This window comes from Notothenia rossii (genome assembly GCF_949606895.1).
Source record: "Notothenia rossii genome assembly, chromosome: 3".
Taxonomy (NCBI): Eukaryota; Metazoa; Chordata; class Actinopteri; order Perciformes; family Nototheniidae; genus Notothenia; species Notothenia rossii.
Genome location: NC_136901.1, coordinates 4,956,915 through 4,976,721, shown reverse-complemented (window position 1 = coordinate 4,976,721; position 19,807 = coordinate 4,956,915). Strand labels below are relative to the sequence as shown.

Genomic DNA, 19,807 nt, shown 5'->3' with positions numbered 1-19,807 from the left:
TTTTCTCCACTTTTTTGGATTTCAAATGGTCGTTTTTATCAGATCAACTTTTTCCTTGAAATTTCATTTTATGTTTGAAACAGCTTCACTATTGTGACTCTCTGAACTTCCACCCTGAATTGTTGAGGGGGTTCTTTGGTAGCAGATGCACCTTCTGAATGCTTTAACAAATTCAACAAACTGTTTTTAATTGATCTAAAACTGTCTTATTCTGATAAGGAAGAAAAAAGGACTGAAAAACAACGTCTGAAAAATATGGATCTGGGAAAACATTAAGTAACGTCAACTTCCTGGAAATAGTTTTAATTGTCATCTTATGCTTGAAACCGCTTGGCTATTGTGACTCTCTGAACTTCTACCCTGAATTGTGAGGGGGTTCTTTGGTAGCAGATGCACCTTCTGAATGCTTTCACAAATTCAACAGCCTGTTTTTTATTTATCTAAAACTGTCTTATTCTGATAAGGAAGGAAAAAGGACGGAACAAAAGCGTATGAAAAATATGGATCTGGGAAAAAAGTCACTTCAACTTCCTGGAAATAGGACAGACTGCCCATACAATCTATGAGGTCTAATCCTATTCTTCTTCTATGTTTTCCCCGTGTGTGTCTCAGGGTTGATGATCCCGGTGTGCTGCGTGGTGGAGCATGCAGGCGGGGGGGTGGCGGGGGAGTGTGAGGGACATGGAGACCGTCACGCTGAGTTTGTGTTGGTGCATAAAGACGTCCTCTTCACGCAGCTGGTGGAGACGGCCCTGTCCGCTCTGGGATACTCACACAGCTCAGCTGCACAGGCAAGTGGTAAGTAGAGTGTGTGTGTGTGTGTGTGTGTGTGTGTGTGTGTGTGTGTGTGTGTGTGTGTGTGTGTGTGTGTGTGTGTGTGTGTGTGTGTGTGTGTGTGTGTGTGTGTGTGTGTGTGTGTGTGTGTGTGTGTGTGTGTGTGTGTGTGTGTGTGTGTGTGTGTGTGTGTGTGTGTGTGTGTGTGTGTGTGTGTGTGTGTGTGTGTGTGTGTGTGTGTGTGTGTGTGTAGGTCCAAAACACAACAAACTCGACTCAATATCAAATCATCTTCCAAAACATTTGTCAATATAGTTCAACTGCGTTCAAAAAACTAACAATTGATGACGTTAAAAAAAACACAGTCTACTTGTGTTTTATAGACCATATCAAATCCATTGTCCTTTTACTGCAAACTTCTTTTTGATAAGCAACATAAAAAAAGCTGTCAGTGATCAATCAATAATCCAATATATCCTTTGGGTGTAAAATAAAGTATGAACACAGGAAAAAAAATGCAACCTTTTCTGTCAATTCAAATATGACAATTATGTATTTTGAAGTCACGATGTATACACTGTAGTGAACTGGAACATTTTGAAGTGGATCAGTAATCCAGAATAGAACAGGGTCTGATAATCTGTTTGCATAACTTTAATGAGTCTTTGGTGGCGAATTTGAGACTCCATTAAAAGCATATTAAGGCCGTGTTTTTATGCGTCTCTGCTGACAGCCAGGGTGGTTTCCACTTCCTGCTCAGCTCCAACCGCCTCCTCCACTTCGACAAAAGCTGCTTTAATTTTGTGGTTTCACTGAAACCAAGTCCAAGCTTCAGTGATGTCACATCCTGTTTTTCTGCTGGTCAAAGTTATTGACAACTACAAAAATAATTAAAAATAAAAGTCCCCTCGCATGTTAAACCGAATGTCCTCAGCCTCCGCCCTTCATGTGGGAAACTAGACTTCTTCATTATTACTCGTTAATGGGAAACATCTCATGGGTTTTTCTTTGGTAATTGATGAGAAATTAATGATTTCCAGCACAGAGTAGCAGTGGCTTCCAGATGGGTTTCCCACATGGTTTACAGTGAGATGTTTAGACGATCACGGAAAAAGGTATTTACCACGAAGGTATGTCAAAGATAAGGATTCCTCCCACCTGGTTAGAGCAAACACTGAATCCATGTGGCAGCTTCTCATCGTCTTCAGATCAAAACAACAAGGCAGACAAGATCCAGTCAACCATGAAACAACAGCCTACACACACACACACACACACACACACACACACACACACACACACACACACACACACACACACACACACACACACACACACACACACACACACATTCCTGGTGTGTCCCGTAAACACAGGGCACTGTAACCATGCGGCCGACGCCCTGCGACCCCCCCGCCTCTCCCAAATGGCTAGGTTTTGTTCTGAGAAATAAGCATTTTCTTTTCAAATAAATAATTTTTGGCCGTAGTCGTGCATTTTTTCCCCCGGTGTGGTCACGACCAAAATTATACAGAGTCTATTCTATTTTCTTCTGCCATTGAATTGCATCTTGCATAACTCTGGCTGGACGAGTATTTTTAAACTCTTAAACTGGCACAGGGGCTTTTTTCTTGAATTAACTTGCCCATTATGGCTAATTAAAAAGCAGCTATTTCTTATTTAGATTATATGGTTTACTACTCTGGGTTTAATATGGGCTAAGGTGAATACCGTGGGAAACTGAATGAGAGTTTTGGGAAGCTTTCACTGATAACACTCACTCAGAAATAACCATTTACCGTTATGCAAACCACCAAAAGTTCCCAGAAAATACCCAAAAGTTCTTTTCAGAGACATACTGCACATATCTCTCAACCCAATGATGGTTTCAAATGAACTTTGAAGTTAATCAATAGTCTCTCATGTCTGTTATTCTGAAGTGGGCCGGTTGCTCCAGACCTGTTCTTGCATCGTAAAAACGGTCCATTTCTGATGTATTTAATGTTATACTCTGCATTAATTCTATATTTAAGTTGTATTATTTGGCCTTTTTGCACTTCGAAATCATGTTGAGTTGAATCCAGCAGATAACCGTGGCTATTTTAGAGACTTATTTCGAGATAATAGTGGATAAAATAAGATCGGCTTTTCTCGTCAGTAAGGCTTGATGAAGTAAATTAACACTCGCTTTCAAACCAGAGTCAGCTGCAGGGCACATTCAAACTGCCAGCGATACAAATACACATTATTCTGTGAGACAGCAGAGGGATGAGCTCACAGTGTTTACTCCGTTCATCTCGTTCTGTCTCTAATGCTGAGCTGATTTGACTTTTCTCCTCTGATTAATCAACTGTGGAGTCCAAAGAGAACGCCCTTTGTTCTTGCACCCCTATCACCACCATCCTCATGCAGTGAAGACACACACACACACACACACACACACACACACACACACACACACACACACACACACACACACACACACACAATTGAGGCTGGCAGGCCGAGGCCAGGCAGGGTCTGTGTTTGATTTAGCAGATCCTAACGCGATTAGGCCTGTTTAGATTTGCACTTCCAGTCACGGTTGTTGGAAGGCCGGGGGAATGTTGAACCCGGGACGATGCTGCAGGACTGAAACACTCCCCAAGACACACACACACACACACACACACACACACACACACACACACACACACACACACACACACACACACACACACACACCAATTGTTAAGAAAACGCAAGAACATGCAAGCCAGAATTCTGACAGCCGATATGAAATTTAAATCTCAACGTTTATATCTTGTGTGTTGTATGAAGCCCTGTTGGAGGAGTCTGGGTTTAAAGATGTTCAATGCCAACAAGTACACACTAGCTATTGTGCAAATGACAATGAAACCATTGAATCTGTGTTTGTTTGTGTTCTCCAGGCATCATTAAAGTGGGCCGCTGGAAGCCGATGCCCGTCCACTTCCTGACGGACGCTCCGGAGGCCACGGTGGCCGACATGCTGCTGGACGTTTACCACATGGTGACACTGCGCATCATCCTGCACAGGTCAGCATGGAGTGGCTATTTAACACTTATTGAATGCTAATTATATGGGAAAGTCAGACTGAAGCATCCTTTGTGCTCCAGTCAGTCCTCTCAGTACATACAGAGCTGAATCCCAGATCAAATGCACGCTGAAGGCTGTTTGAGCAGGTTTCCTCTCAGTGATTGATATTTGTCCATGTTGATGTTACACATGGAGCTGGAGTCACATTTCACACTTGATCTGACCATTTAAGTATTATCGTATCGTATGGATTATGAGCAATATTGAGCTATTAAAGTCAAGCTGCTTTTAGTGGCTCAAAACAGATATTTAATATGATAAATAGTTTTCATTTCCATTGCCCCACAGAATGGTTAAGTATTCCCTTTTTTCTCACAATAAGAGCATAGGTTTACCGTCCAACACCTTTAAAACGTTACCATTTTTAAATCTTATATTGGAAGTTCAGAATCTTACAATATAATCAATGTTTAACCTAATCTACCTTGACACTAGTGTTTTTTATAAGTTGTTTATGTAAAGCCGCTTCTGAACGCGGACAAAGCATTTCTTAGAGATGACTTTTAACAAGTAAAGACAGTACTGCTTCTTTGAGGAAACATACAGTATTCTAGTCATTAGAGCAGGTTGCAGGTGGTTTTAATCAGTGTTCATTTTGGCAGTTGTTTTTGATTTAGTCTTAGGTTGCGTTCGAAGAGTCCATTTAGCTTAGGAACTTTCCTAACCGAGTGAAATGACCCGGAAGTCCCTCAGTGGCAGCCATGATAAGTGCCGTTCCAATTCTCTACAATGAAAGGAAAGGAGGTTTCAAACTTCCTTTATAACCTCCTTTAGCTTAGGAACCACTGGACCTCCCTAACCGAAAGGAGAGGAGAAAATGCTGCCCCACAATGCCTTGCAGCCGCAGCTTTTGACGTCACACAACAGTCAGCCGTTCACGGACACAAACGATTATGACGGAGAAATTATATCATGAAAGTTACGGTGGTTATTAAGCATTTTAAAACGTATGTGGTAAGTTGCCAAAGTGCTTTGTTTTGAACTTTCATCAGTATTATAATCAAAAAGAGAAATATGAACGTTAGTTTTTACTGAAATGATCAAATAAAGTCAACATTTCACTGAGCTGTGTGGAGTTTGTTCAACTTTTAAAAGATGTTTGAATGATATACACAGTGATAGGTGTTAAGGACTAACGTTTATAATAAATACATTTGTATTGATTTTAAGATCTTTTCATACAATCATACGTATTGGGATCATTTGTTTTAATGTGGACCGGAGGGAGAGGGTGACGAGCATAAGTTTCACTTTCCTTTTTTTATTTCAATTCCAACTTTGGTCATGAAGAATATGTTTCTCTGTTGTCCATAAAGCATAAAGCAACAGCATCAGAGCACGGTGCAGAGTCTCTGGATGAGTCCCTCGTTCTTATTAAACATCCATGTTGTAGTCCTCTGTATAGAAAACTGTAGTTTCCATAGTTTCCCCACAGCAGCAGACGCACATTCAGGACGTCCGCTGGCGCATCATAAACACGTCAGATAGTGAAAGAGCAGTCGGATTCTCTAAAGCACCGCAGTCTCTTCTCCTAAGTCCTTTTGAATTCTCCTATCGACTATCCCTTAACCCCGTGACGTTTCACTCAGAGGTCAAGGAATAGGAGATAGGGTTAGAACTTAGGAGCTGATTTTTAAACTATCCGAACGCAACCTTAGTGTTTAGACAAAAATGGTTATTAGTTTTAGTCACATTTTAGTCATTCCTATCCTTCGTAATTTTAGTCTAGTTTTAGTGGACGAAAACTCAAAAAGATTTAGTCAACTTTTAGTCGATTAAAAATTACATTTTAGTCAAAATGTGTCTCTATACTCTCAGAACGCTCCGTCCCCGGCAGATCTCTGTGTCCGCTGCAGCATGTCTGTTAGGCCCCGCCCCCCGCACACAGAGAGACACAGGGAGATCGCTCTTCTGGAGTGAAGAGAGCGGAAATAATGATATTGCAAGTTAGAAACGTAAGATGCATTTTGACAGACAAGACGGACACTTGGGGAAAAATATGCTGCATTTTGAATGTCCGATAGTCCACCATTAACACCTTAGTCCCGTCTCGTCAACGAAAACTAAATATACATTTCGTCATAATTTTCGTTATCAAGAATCTATTTTTAGCTCGTCATCGTCTCGTCTTATTCATGTAAAAAAGGTCGTTGACGAACATTTTTCGTCATAGTTTTCGTTGACGAAATGAACACTGGTTTTAATGAAGGAGGTTTAGGTGGAGGAATGTTTGATTGAGTGTGTAATAAGCAGGTTCTGATCATGGTCAAAACACTTATTAGAGATTACTCTTAACTAATAAAGACAGTACTGCTTCTTTGAGGAACAATACAGTATTTGAATGATTCCAGCAGGTGGCAGGTGGTTTTACCCAATGTGTTACTCTCTGCTTTAATCGAATGAAAGTTTGATTGACTGTGTAGTAACGAAGTGTTTCTTATGTTCAGTTATGCTCGTCTGGAGGATCTTCCCTCGGAGCAGTGGAGCCACGCCACGGTGAGGAGCGCCCTGAAGGAGCTGCTGAGGGAGAGCAACCAGAGCGCGCTCTCCAAGGAGTGTCCTCTCTCACAGGTGTGTATCCCCACAACGCACTCAGAATGTCTTCATTAGTCCCACAGCGGAGACATTTACAGTGTTAGAGCTGAGGTGGCACAGCAAGTAACAATGGCAAGCAATCACAAGAAAGAAAAGAAAGAGTAGCATCTGTCAGATATACACTGTGAAGGGCCAAATAACAGCTAACACATTTTAAAAGTATGATGTTATTTACATTATGTGAATAGCATATTACATTAAATACAAATGTAATGCTTTCAGACAATGGATCAGAACTTTTTCATTAAACATTCGTGCAAGCAGCAAGTAAGGACATATTACTATATTTTTTTCTGGATATAAATGTTTATCTGGGTTTGATTCTGTTTCTCACACACACACACACACACACACACACACACACACACACACACACACACACACACACACACACACACACACACACACACACACACACACACACACAGGCGAGATGCTGCTAAGTATTTACTCTAAACACATGTGGTTTCATCATCAGCTCACCACACACACTTTAGTGCACTGTGTAATCTCTGTCTCTCACTAACACACACACACACACACACACACACACACACACACACACACACACACACACACACACACACACACACACACACACACACACACACACACACACACACACACACACACACACACACAGTATTGATAGCGTCCCATGGGAAAGGATGCAAACACGCACACCTCAATTATGGTGCTCACACACACCCTGCACTCATTACACTTGAGAGTGTGTCATTTGGACTTGTGATTTATACACAGGACTCAGTCATGATGTAATTAGTGATTAGGGGAAGTGTGTGGGTGGTGTGTGTGTGTGTGTGTGTGTGTGTGTGTGTGTGTGTGTGTGTGTGTGTGTGTGTGTGTGTGTGTGTGTGTGTGTGTGTGTGTGTGTGTGTGTGTGTGTGTGTGTGTGTGTGTGTGTGTGTGTGTGTGTGTGTGTGTGTGTGTGTGTGTGTGTGTGTGTGTGTGTGTGTGTGTGTGTGTGTGTGTGTGTGTGTGTGTGTGTGTGTGTGTGTGTGTGTGTGAAGCCCTTCTCATGTGAGTTTTAATCCTCCGTGTTTCCCATGTTGGGATTTCACTTCACGTGCTCATCTCCTGCGCTGAAGACCACAATGCATGCTGGGAAAGGAAGGGTGGATGAAGAGTTTTGATAGAAAATGAGTTGACTCGTTAAGTGTTTAAATGAGGAGGTTATGTTGTTTTAACCCTCCTTGTTATGTAGGTTGCAACATTGTGTTGTCTAAGTGATTGAGTTTTTGTCTCCTCCCCTCTTCCTATCAGAGTATGATCTCCGCGATAGTGAACAGTTCCTACTACGTCAACGTCTCCACCTCGAAATGCCAGGAGTTTGGACGCTGGTACAAGAGGTACAAGCGCATCAAAGGTAAATTTCAAACCTCCGTCTCGTCCATTTTACACAACACACTTCTATTGTATACCTGAACCAGTGGATTTTCCTCTGGACACCTTTTACAGTATGCGTTGCATTTGTGTCAAATATTGCTCTCAAGCTTTAAGTTATGTAACAGCTACAAATATACAAGCACTTAGTGTACATGTTCATGGTGTCATTTGGGCAATTAAACACCTTAAAGGTAGAGTATGTAAGTTGGAGAAACCGGCTCGAGATCGCTAGAATTTCAAAATACAAGACCGGAGGAAATCTGCCACTTCCTCACAGAGCCCCGCCTCCAACACACACGAACGCACACGTGACCAATGAGGGCACGAGATAAGTTTGTGCACAGATGGAAGGCTGACAGGCAGGTAGGCCATCCAGTTACTTTAGCCGGGCCGGCTCAGATGATTGGTCGTGCTTTTTACAGTACTACGGCTTCCACAGATGATATTTTTTTATGTATTTTTTGTCAAAGCTCTTCAGATATTCATTGCTATCGGGATGTTAAGAGCATTCCATGGAATATAACAAAAAGTGCATCTCGAGCCGGTTTCTCAAACTTACCTACCCCACCTTTAAATCAAGTGTTGGATTGATGTTACTGGTATCAAACAGAAATCTGTACTCAAGAATTGACAAATTGTGACAAAACTCTCTGTTCTACACTTTTTTTTATTCACCAGTGGGGTTTTTACCGACATATTTTTTCACCATATAACAAAAAAGTGAAAATCTCTTCAGCTTGTGTTAACCACAGACCTTATTTCAGGCTAACAACCAACAATCTGGTTCCAGTCTGTCGCAGGTGTCGCTTCACTTTAATCTGTTAACTAACTTCTCTACTTCAGTGTCTGTCTTTCTGTAAGCTCATGCAGTTTGATTGGTCGTCGTTCGTCGTTAAATACACTTTTACAGTATTAGTAACTTGCTCTCTGCACTTAAACTTTAAACTTTATTTGCCTCATGTTGCTTTAAAAACTCATAAACGTTCCGACTGTCAGAGCCCTTTGTGAAGCTGACACTCTCTGCTAATCACAAACAGACTTAATACGGCTCACCTGCCTGGCTGCCTTTTGTTTTTGGTATTTAGTTTCTTTAAATGTGATGCTTTTTAGAGAAGTTTCCCCATTTTTCTGTCCACCCCCTGTGTGTCCAATCTGCCGCAGGAGACGTCTGTCACTGACAGCTCTCCGTAGGAAGGAACTGTCACACATGCTTTGCATTAATGTCACCCTTAATACACATGACAAAACTAAATGCTCTTTACTCCTAATGGGAAACAGCAGCAACCCCCACACACGCACACACACACACACACACACACACACACACACACACACACACACACACACACACACACACACACACACACACACACACACACACACAAAAACCACCATAACAGAAATAAGAGCTCCTCATGGACTTCTTCTACACACATACACACACACACACACACACACACACACACACACACACACACACACACACACACACACACACACACACACACACACACACACACACACTGAGAAGGTACCAATCTGAAGCCCTGCCAAACCTCACTCCAACTTTTATTCCCTAATAACCCAAAAAGTGAAGCAAACCCAGCAGAAACGTAATCAGGAGCAGATTTATGCAGAGTGGAGCAGAGAGGCTGCTGAAACAGAGCGATCAAAGAAGTGATGAAGAGGATGAATGTATAGGAGCTAAGTGTCCTGAACCAAAGACTTTGGGGTTATAAGATCGTCATCTGAACCGCTATGAAACATCGGCGCAGACCTCGCTCTTCTACACAGCCTTTGTGATTCAGTACACGATCGGTAAACAATAAGAAATGTTTGAAAAGAGGGACGTTTCAAAATTAAATATTGCTTAATTTGGGCTGCATTTGGAAATGTTATTGTGTTAGTGGTGTGAGAAAAGTTGATGGAAAAGCATTTTGTGTGTGTCTCTCTGTGTGTGTGTCTCTGTGTGTGTCTCTCTGTGTGTGTCTCTCTGTGTGTCTCTGTGTGTCTCTGTGTGTGTGTCTCTCTGTGTGTCTCTGTGTGTCTCTCTGTGTCTCTCTCTGTGTGTCTCTGTGTGTCTCTGTGTGTGTCTCTCTGTGTGTGTGTCTCTGTGTGTGTGTCTCTCTGTGTGTGTGTCTCTGTGTGTGTCTCTCTATGTGTCTCTCTGTGTGTGTGTCTCTCTGTGTCTCTGTGTGTGTCTCTCTGTGTCTCTGTGTGTGTCTCTCTGTGTTTGTCTCTCTGTGTGTGTGTCTCTGTGTGTGTCTCTCTGTGTCTCTGTGTGTGTCTCTCTGTGTTTGTCTCTCTGTGTGTGTGTCTCTCTGTGTCTCTGTGTGTGTGTCTCTCTGTGTGTCTCTCTGTGTGTCTCTGTGTGTGTGTCTCTGTGTCTCTGTGTGTGTCTCTGTGTGTGTGTCCCTGTGTGTGTGTCTCTGTGTGTGTCTCTGTGTGTCTCTGTGTGTGTGTCTCTGTGTGTGTCTCTGTGTGTCTCTGTGTGTGTGTCTGTTTGTCTGTGTGTGTGTCTCTTTGTGTGTGTGTGTGTGTGTGTGTGTGTGTGTGTGTGTGTGTGTGTGTGTGTGTGTGTGTGTGTGTGTGTGTGTGTGTGTGTGTGTGTGTGTGTGTGTGTGTGTGTGTGTGTGTGTGTGTGTGTGTGTGTGTGTGTGTGTGTGTGTGTGTGTGTGTGTGTGTGTGTGTGTGTGTGTGTGTGTGTGTGTGTGTGTCTACATATACTCACTGCTCTGATTCCCCCCCCTCAGGTGAATACATTGAGAAGATGTGGCAGGCTCAGGACAAATCAGATATCAAAGGTATGTTTTTCCTTAATGAATGACTTAATGTGATATAATGCAGTGCTGACAAATGGAAACTGATGGACTGCAGGGGGGTCAAAGGTCAAAGGCTGCATGAGCATGACTGGGCTCCAGGGTTCATTTTGGCAGCTATTTTAGATTTGTACTAATCCATCAGAAAATATTTATTCGTTTTAGTTTTTAGATTTTTTCTAATTTCATTTCCTTTTAGTCAAAGTGTTTGAGAGAGAAAGAGAGGAATCACAGATTTGAGGCTTTAATATATTTGTGCGTGTTCACGTTAAGTAGTCAGATTTGGTTTAGGAAGCAAATGTGATGAATGTAATATCTACTGAGGTGTACTAACACAAGTGTGTGTGTGTGTGTGTGTGTGTGTGTGTGTGTGTGTGTGTGTGTGTGTGTGTGTGTGTGTGTGTGTGTGTGTGTGTGTGTGTGTGTGTGTGTGTGTGTGTGTGTGTGTGTGTGTGTGTGTGTGTGTGTGTGTGTGTGTGTGTGTGTGTGTGTGTGTGTGTGTGTGTGTGTGTGTGTGTGTGTGTGTGTGTGTGTGTGTGTGTGTGTGTGTGTGTGTGTGTGTGTGTGTGTGACAGTGGAGAGGGATCTGGACCTGAGCGTCCTCAGCCAGCGCCCCTCGTCTCTCTTGCCCTCCCCCACCCGTCTGCACAGCCCTGGCTCTCTGTCCGGTAAGAGTAACTGTTGGGAAAATAGTGAATGTCCTCTTCCAATATCAGAGTCACATGATATCAAAGGTATTCCAACTGTAGCTGTGAACATGACAGGATGTGTGATTACCTAGAAGAGCATCAGGACTGTTTGAGGCGTATGATAGCTATGTGATTAGCATGATGATGATATTTTTCTAACATAATCTAGGGGACTCTCATCAGACCTCCACCCTCCAGCCTCACTCTCTGCCCCACCAGCACCACCCTCTACGTCCTCAGGGCCCCCCCCATCACCTCCTGCCCCCCCAGCTCTCCCCTCAGATGGTCAGGCAGCAGATCGCCATGGCGCACCTCATCAACCAGCAGCTGGCCGTCAGCCGCCTGTTAGCGCACCAGCACCCGCAGGGGGTCAACCAGCAGTTCCTGCACCACCCGCCAATGTCTCGCTCCTGTAAAAGTTTGGGGTCCGCCTCAGAACCGGGACTCAACTGCTCGGGGGCTGAAGTCTCGTTTGGGATCTACCAACACGTCAGGAACGAGCTGAAGAGAGCCAGCATCTCTCAGTCGGTGTTCGCACGCGTGGCTTTCAACCGCACGCAGGTAACAAGAACAAAACCACGTTTGAGTGTTGCTCAAAAGTCAAGTAACAGTCAACTTTATTGTAAATCTTTCAGTTTGTGTGTACAGAGATCTTGGCCTGGGTCCAGATCTCTTTCTCAACACAAAATACAGAATAAAAAGTAGTGCAAAAAGTCTATATACATGTCAATAGAATTTGGGATATGTACAAGAACAGAATACAAAATTAAATATGGTTAGATAATGTTAACCTGTGTGTGTGTGTGTGTGTGTGTGTGTGTGTGTGTGTGTGTGTGTGTGTGTGTGTGTGTGTGTGTGTGTGTGTGTGTGTGTGTGTGTGTGTGTGTGTGTGTGTGTGTGTGTGTGTGTGTGTGTGTGTGTGTGTGTGTGTGTGTGGTTGATATTTCTAAATGTAACATGGATCCTCAAAATTATGATGCAATACAGATTCATATACAAGTAAATGGAATGATATCTTAAATAAATAATTCGAAAAATGTAGATAATGTTAACCTGTGTGTGTGTGTGTGTGTGTGTGTGTGTGTGTGTGTGTGTGTGTGTGTGTGTGTGTGTGTGTGTGTGTGTGTGTGTGTGTGTGTGTGTGTGTGTGTGTGTGTGTGTGTGTGTGTGTGTGTGTGTGTGTGTGTGTGTGTGTGTGTGTGTGTCCGTGTGTGTGTGTGTCCGTGTGTAGGGGCTGCTGTCAGAGATCCTGCGTAAGGAGGAGGACCCTCGCTCGGCCTCTCAGTCGCTGCTCGTCAACCTGAAGGCCATGCAGAACTTCCTGAACCTTCCCGAGGGCGAGCGAGACCGCATCTACCAGGAGGAGAGAGAGAGGAGCACCAACTCCAACCACAACCTGTCAATCAACCACATCCCCAGCCCCAACACACACCGCCTCCCACAGGTACACACTCACACACTCTTTAGTATAGGTTTGTTTATTCTACTTTCTACGGTTTTCTCTGCAACCTTGTGAGATTGTAAGGCAGCTCGTCTCAGTGTGTGTGTGTCTCTGTTTGCAGACGAAGTGCATCCTGTCTGCTGTGGAGCTGCCGCTGAAGCTCGACTCTCAGGGCAACATCTCGTCAGGAATCTACGATGAGATCCAGCAGGAGATGAAGAGAGCGAAGGTGTCCCAGGCGCTGTTCGCCAAGGTGGCCGCCAATAAAAGCCAGGTCAGTCCCACAGAAACCGTTTGAGATGCTTTCCTTTGTTTCTGTAATGTCACCCTTAGAAATATATAAATGGGCTGCAGAAGAACTTGCTTTCACAAAGAAGGTCACACACTTTACGTTCAATATTCCTATTTTCAACACTTAAGACTGTAAATAATGAAACCACAGATTAGAAACCGACACCGACACAAAAAGGAAGGACTATCAAACTTTTCCGTTTAACAAATCGAACAAATACTTATTCTGTCAGATTGGGTCCCTAAAAAACTCTTCAAAAGTTCCTCTAAACACATACGTTAATCTCTCCTATGGCTAAATGGACGTCAGCTTTTCAAACCATGCGAAAAAAATACATTTGAACAAGTTAAATGATCTCGTTATATGCGGAATAATGTTTTTAAGAAGTACTGTAGACACACGAGCCTTGTGTAATACATCCGGGCTGATTTGATGATGTTTAAAGAGTTGATGAGTGTGTTACATGCAGGTGTGTGTGTGTGTGTGTGTGTGGGATCTGATTACCCGTTGTGGTATGCCATCATGTCTCCATCCTGGGATAAACAATGCGGGCGATGGAGGGAGAGATCAAAGTCTGTAAAGAAGGGGGAGAGAGGGCGAGACAGAGACGGAAAGGCGATGGTTTTTAAAACAATTTTCTTTCAACAAACTCCATACAAATTATTTACTACCAACACAAATGGGCAGAGTGTCTCCTAATGTTTAAGAGACATCTAGAGAAGTCTGAAATGACAACGTGGTAAATGGATGAAGGAGGCACAGAGGAGAGGGAGGAACAGAAGGAGGCAGGACGGAGGAAAAGAGAGACAAGAAGACGGAGGGATGATCACATTATTACCATTAATTTCCAGGCTGAAGGCTGCGCATAAACAACAGCTGGTGGCAGATCCTGGGTCAGCCTAGCAGAGATAATCTAATCTACACACACACACACACTTGCAGACGCTCACTGCTCCCCTCAGACTTTTTCCTTCCGTTTTCTTTCTTTCTTTGATCTCCTTTTATCATCCATGTACTATTCTAGTAAATAATGTATTTATTTTGTCATTTTAATAAACCCTTAACAAATAAACAAACCCTTATGACCCCAGTTAATGTTTAGACCCAATTTTTTAACCACAAATATTGATTAAAAACGGGAAAAAAAATGTTTAGACTGTGGGACAAAAGACATGACAAGTCGAAACTAAGCTTTTCAAAGACCCTACTGCTTACAGGACGAACAAAACAAACAACATTTGCCACAAAAAGTGTTCCTGAAACAAAACCCTGCCTTTTAGAAACTGTCATTTTACAGAAAGTCATGAAATGATCACAGGTTGAGTAACTGAGCGCCTGAATGTCCTGCAGGGCTGGCTGTGTGAGCTGCTCAGGTGGAAAGAGAGCCCGAGCCCAGAGAACCGCACCCTGTGGGAGAACCTGACCAACATCAGGAGGTTCCTGTTCCTCCGTCAGGCCGAGAGAGATCAGGTCTACGAGGAGGAGTCCAGGCAGCAGCACAGCGAGAGGCTGCACACCGCCCTGCACGTCCCCGAGCAGCAGGTACACACTGAGCAGTCGATGGTACACACTGAGCAGTCGATGGTACACACCGAACAGTCTGTGGTACACACCGAACAGTTGATGGTACACACCGAACAGTCGATGGTACACACACCGTACAGTCGATGGTACACACACCGTACAGTCGATGGTACACACACCGTACAGTCTGTGGTACACACCCTGCAGTCATTCGTACGCACCGTACAGTCGATGGTACACACACCGTACAGTCTGTGGTACACACCCTGCAGTCATTCGTACGCACCGTACAGTCGATGGTACACACACCGTACAGTCGATGGTACACACCCTGCAGTCATTCGTACACACCGAACAGTCTATGGTACACACCCTGCAGTCTGTGGTACACACCGAACAGTCGATGGTACACACACCGAACAGTCTGGTACACACCCTGCAGTCTATGGTACACACACTAAACAGTCTGTGGTACACACCGAACAGTCTATGGTACACACCGTACAGTCTGTGGTACACACACCAAACAGTCTGTCGTACACACCGTACAGTCGTTGTTACACACCGTACAGTCTGTGGTACACACCGAACAGTCGTTGGTACACACCGTACAGTCTGTGGTACACACCGAACAGTCGTTGTTACATACCGTACAGTCGATGGTACACACCAAACAGTCTGTTGTACACACCGTACAGTCGTTGTTACACACCGAACAGTCGTTGGTACACACCGAACAGTCGTTGGTACACACCGTACAGTCGTTGTTACACACCGAGCAGTCGTTGTTACACACCGAACAGTCGTTGGTACACACCGTACAGTCTGTGGTACACACCGAACAGTCGTTGGTACACACCGTACAGTCTGTGGTACACACCGAACAGTCGTTGGTACATACCGTACAGTCGATGGTACACACCGTACAGTCTGTGGTACACACCGAACAGTCGTTGGTACATACCGTACAGTCTGTGGTACACACCAAACAGTCTGTTGTACACACCGTACAGTCGTTGTTACACACCGAACAGTCGTTGGTACACACCGAACAGTCATTGGTACACACCGTACAGTCGTTGTTACACACCGAACAGTCGTTGGTACACACCGTACAGTCTGTGGTACACACCGAACAGTCGTTGGTACACACCGTACAGTCGTTGTTACACACCGAACAGTCGTTGGTACACACCGAACAGTCGTTGGTACACACCGTACAGTCGTTGTTACACACCGAGCAGTCGTTGGTACACACCGTACAGTCTGTGGTACACACCGAACAGTCGTTGGTACATACCGTACAGTCTGTTGTACACACCGTACAGTCGTTGTTACACACCCTGCAGTCTGTGGTACACACACCATACAGTCGTTGGTACACACCCTGCAGTCTGTGGTACACACCGTACAGTCAATGGCAGGGGTGTCCAAACTGTTTTCACTGAGGGCCACATACAGAAAAATATTGGAAGGGCTGGGCCACTCATAGAGGTCAGGTTTATTCATAAGTGAAGTTAGCAAAATCAATCAAATGTAAATAAATGATGCTTGATGCAACAGCCTACATGACAGCTTTCCATAAGGTTTCATTTACCTTGGATTGCTTATCATAAGAGGAAATAGGAAGGGCTTTTTTAGACTTAGATTTGTTAAAACATATTTTCAACTTGAATTGATTGAAAGTGCGCTTATTAACACATGAACACTACTGTGTAATATATGTTTACAGATATATTTAAGAAGTACAAGACAAGACAAGCTCAAGTTTCATTTGTGGGCCGCATGCCATTATACTTTTTTTTGCTGAGGGCCGATTCAAAATGGTTTGGACACCCCTGGTCTATGGTGAACGCAAGATCCAGCCAGAACAACCAGGAAGTCCCACTAACATGTCAGATGCATCTTCCAAACATTAGTTACTAAGGGAATCGGAGAATTTAAAGAGGCCCTAACACACAGCATGCCAGATCATTACTTTCACTTAGGAAATCAGTGATGAAATGTGGTTAGTTTTAGATTAAAACTGCGGAAAATCTGTCTACAAAGGGGAAAAGAAAGCATTTTTCAAAACGCACATCCACTCTCACGACTCTGCAGCCATGTGCGAGCTAAATCAAAGTGTTTAACGAGTGAGAAATCCAAACAGCAGCATGCGATTTCTTCTCACAAAAGTTCCCTCCGTCGGATCCCACCACCTGCTCCTCTCAGCAGACCTCCTCTTTGTCATACTTGTGTCCCATAAGTCATTGAAAATAGAAGTGGTAAATGACCAGCCCACACATTTCCTGCTAAACACTCCTCCATCCCACCCTCTCCCCGAAGCCAAAACGCTCTCCAGTCTGGCCCGAAACCTCAATATTATTCAGAACATTCCCTGTAATTATTGACGCAGAGAAAAGGGGAATTGCCATTATCTTTATTTAGGTCCTTTAATTTTGATGGACCACAGATTTATGGGGCTGGATTCCTGTGTTTGGGTGTGTGGGCTGCCCCACCCTGTTAATAAGCTTTAGGAGTGTGTGCTTGTTTGTGTGTAGAAGCTGGGAATTTAGCGTGCATGTGAGCTGGTCACTGACACTTCCGCTTGTACTACATATCCCATAAAGACTCTGCTTCACTGAAGAGGTTATTATAGTCTAATAACATATCATGAGGCTCGCTCACATAGACTGAGACGCTGGATCAAAACTGAAGTGTCTTGAAACTACTTTTGTCCCGCTCTCTGTTCATTTGATATGCTCGTAAAAACCGTTTGTCTTTGTAATCATTAGGCGTCCCTCTGTGATTTCGTGTGGTCATTGTGCGTTTTCTTTGTAGTCATTTTGTGTATTTTTGTTCGTCTTTGTAGTGGTTTTGTGTCACATTATAGTCATTTCTTTCTCATTGTAGTCAGTTTAGTCTCTTTGTAGTCATTTGTTTCTCTCTGTAGTGGTTTGGTGTCTTTTTGCTCATTCTGTGTGTCTCTGTGGTATGGTCCGTTCAGAAATACATATTATAATATTACCAAAATAAAACAGATAACTCCGGTTACACTTCAAAGGTATTTCACGAGAGAAGACTGACTCTAGAAGGTACAACAGACCTCACATGGTCTTTGCTGTGTGCAGATGTTCAGAAGAACAACCCAACAGGGTAAACGTTTTGTTTGCTACATTTATACTTATTGGAGGTCGCTCTGGTGGCCACCGGTTATCGTTTAGTTTGTCATTCATTAAGTCAGTCATGCCATGTGAATATCTCAAAAACAGGACCACTACCAAGGAGACGGTCAACGTCTACCAACCTCTGCAGTTCGTCTCACAAAGTGAAGAAATGAAGGCAGCATGGACACGAGAAACAGTTTCTCAGAACTATAAATGTATATAAGTCATATAACAAAAATTAAAATAGTGCCAGCTCGGGAGTTTAGCAGTCTTATGGCCTGCGGGATAAAACTGTCCCTGGGTCTGGTGGTCTTTGTCCTGATGCTGGAGTACCTTGAGCTTTGATTTAAATATTTATGACAATTAAGGTAGGCGGTTCTGACTTGTGTTTTGTTTTTGTGTTTTTAACAATTAAACATGACCTACTAATTTTGCCAAATCAGTTTCCTCTCTTTAGTTACGTGCTGCAGTGTAGTGTGTGTTTGTGCGTGTCTTCCTCCCCCCTCTCTTTCTGCAGCTCCCTCAGGTGTAATCTATAATGTACTGTAACATCCTATAATGTATTGTAACATCCTATAATGAACATCTTTACACAACCAAAGTTGAATCCTTCCCTTCTTTCCTACAGGTGCTCCACAGGCCGCCCCTGCCCCCCCTCACCTCTCCCTCTCCGGTTCACGAGGAGCCTCTGCCCCTTCCTCTGCTGGTCCTTCAGGGCTCAGAGGACGGGTCTCAGAGTGGGAGGAGCCCCAGCCTCTCTGCTGGTTCTGGTTCTGGGGGACAGAAGAAGGCGCGGTCCCGGACGCGGATCTCCCTGGAGGCGCTGGGCACCCTGCAGAGCTTCATCGGGGACGTGGGGCTGTACCCCGACCAGGAGGCCATCCACACCCTGTCCGCCCAGCTGGACCTGCCCAAACACACCATCGTCAAGTTCTTCCAGAACCAGCGCTACAACAACAAGCACCACAACAACAACCAGGTCCTAGAGGAGGAGGAGGAGGAGCGGGGGAGCCCCAACGAGGAGGGGGTCAGAGGGGAGTCTGTGTCTGAGGAGTCCGGAGAGGACGGGGGAGGGTCCGTGGAGGAGGGGAGAACAGAGGGAGGAGGAGATGTGGAGATGGAGAAAGAAGAAGAAGAAGGGGATGATGGGAAACCCCCGTCCACTCTGTCCCCCTACAGCAGCCTGGACAGCCCCCCCTCTGCCGAGCAGCAGAGATAACACACTGTGAACACACACACAGATTACCTGGGAACACACACACACACCTTTACAGAGCAGAGGATCAGAGCTCCATAAGATCTGAGGAGAATTATATATTTAAGTAATGTCGGACGGAAAAGGGATCGGAGACACTTCCAGTATTTGTGCTTTAACGCTGCCTGAGGACGAGATCTGACACTCTGCTGAAATACGTTTTTTTTGTTGGGTCTTGAATCTGAAATCTTGTCAAAATGTTAAAGGTGGTACTCAAAGTCGTCCTGCAGCACAATCCACTTCTCTTAAAGTTCTGTCACAGCACAAAGCTTCATCACAATCATTGTCTTAATATAATAACATGGACGTTTGTATTCAGCTGTGATAAGGAATGGATGCTGATTATCTCAAAGGAGAAGTGGATTATTCAACCCGAGAGATTTGACACGTTTATTTATGTACGTTTTTTACGTCGAGTGACGGAGGTTTTCACTGAGGGTGTGAGCAGTAGTCTGCTTTTAATTGAATCTGAAATGGTCTAACAATATAAAATAAATAGTTTCTGACCAGAAATGCTGAAAGTCAGGTATCTATCTTGGCAAAAATGTGTTGAAAAGTCCAATTTGAGACTTAATGTGGTCCTTAAGCTCCATTGATGCTTCAAAATGAACGACCATTCTTTATACAAATCATTTCCCAACTGTTTGAAGTCTCCAGCTGACTTTGTTCTGGTCAGATATTAGAAATAAATACAAATTCAAACACTGAAAGAAGCTGAAGTCGTGGTAATAGCATTGGGAATGTCGT

General features: G+C 43.9%; 2 protein-coding genes across 7 annotated transcripts in view; one reads left to right on the top strand and one right to left on the bottom strand.

The window, feature by feature from the left end:
* LOC307033980 (DNA-binding protein SATB2-like) overlaps positions 1-19,807 on the top strand; it is a 33,316-nt gene that overhangs the window by 13,100 nt on the left and 409 nt on the right. For 3 of the 4 annotated variants that reach the window (XM_079672620.1, XM_079672619.1, XM_079672622.1), the window contains 11 exons: positions 613-798; positions 3,705-3,831; positions 6,340-6,463; positions 7,772-7,874; positions 10,648-10,698; positions 11,289-11,381; positions 11,572-11,963; positions 12,634-12,846; positions 12,965-13,117; positions 14,486-14,677; positions 18,434-19,807. The exon at positions 18,434-19,807 is cut by the window's right edge and continues 409 nt beyond it. In XM_079672620.1, coding sequence (XP_079528746.1) covers positions 613-798; positions 3,705-3,831; positions 6,340-6,463; positions 7,772-7,874; positions 10,648-10,698; positions 11,289-11,381; positions 11,572-11,963; positions 12,634-12,846; positions 12,965-13,117; positions 14,486-14,677; positions 18,434-19,024 — 2,225 coding nt within the window. In that variant the 3' untranslated portion in view covers positions 19,025-19,807. The remainder of the gene's footprint in view (positions 1-612; positions 799-3,704; positions 3,832-6,339; positions 6,464-7,771; positions 7,875-10,647; positions 10,699-11,288; positions 11,382-11,571; positions 11,964-12,633; positions 12,847-12,964; positions 13,118-14,485; positions 14,678-18,433) is intronic. The other variant, XM_079672621.1, reaches the window with a different exon arrangement.
* Positions 13,052-19,807, bottom strand: part of LOC307033996 (uncharacterized protein) — a 35,925-nt gene continuing 29,169 nt past the window's right edge. The window contains exons 5-6 of one of the 3 annotated variants that reach the window (XM_079672661.1): positions 13,640-13,709; positions 13,052-13,171 (exon numbers count right to left, since the gene is read on the bottom strand). In XM_079672661.1, the coding sequence (XP_079528787.1) occupies positions 13,656-13,709 (54 nt within the window). In that variant the 3' untranslated portion in view covers positions 13,052-13,171; positions 13,640-13,655. Of the gene's footprint in view, positions 13,710-18,574; positions 18,713-19,807 lie in introns of those variants that run through there. The other 2 variants (XM_079672660.1, XR_013806739.1) reach the window with 2 other exon arrangements.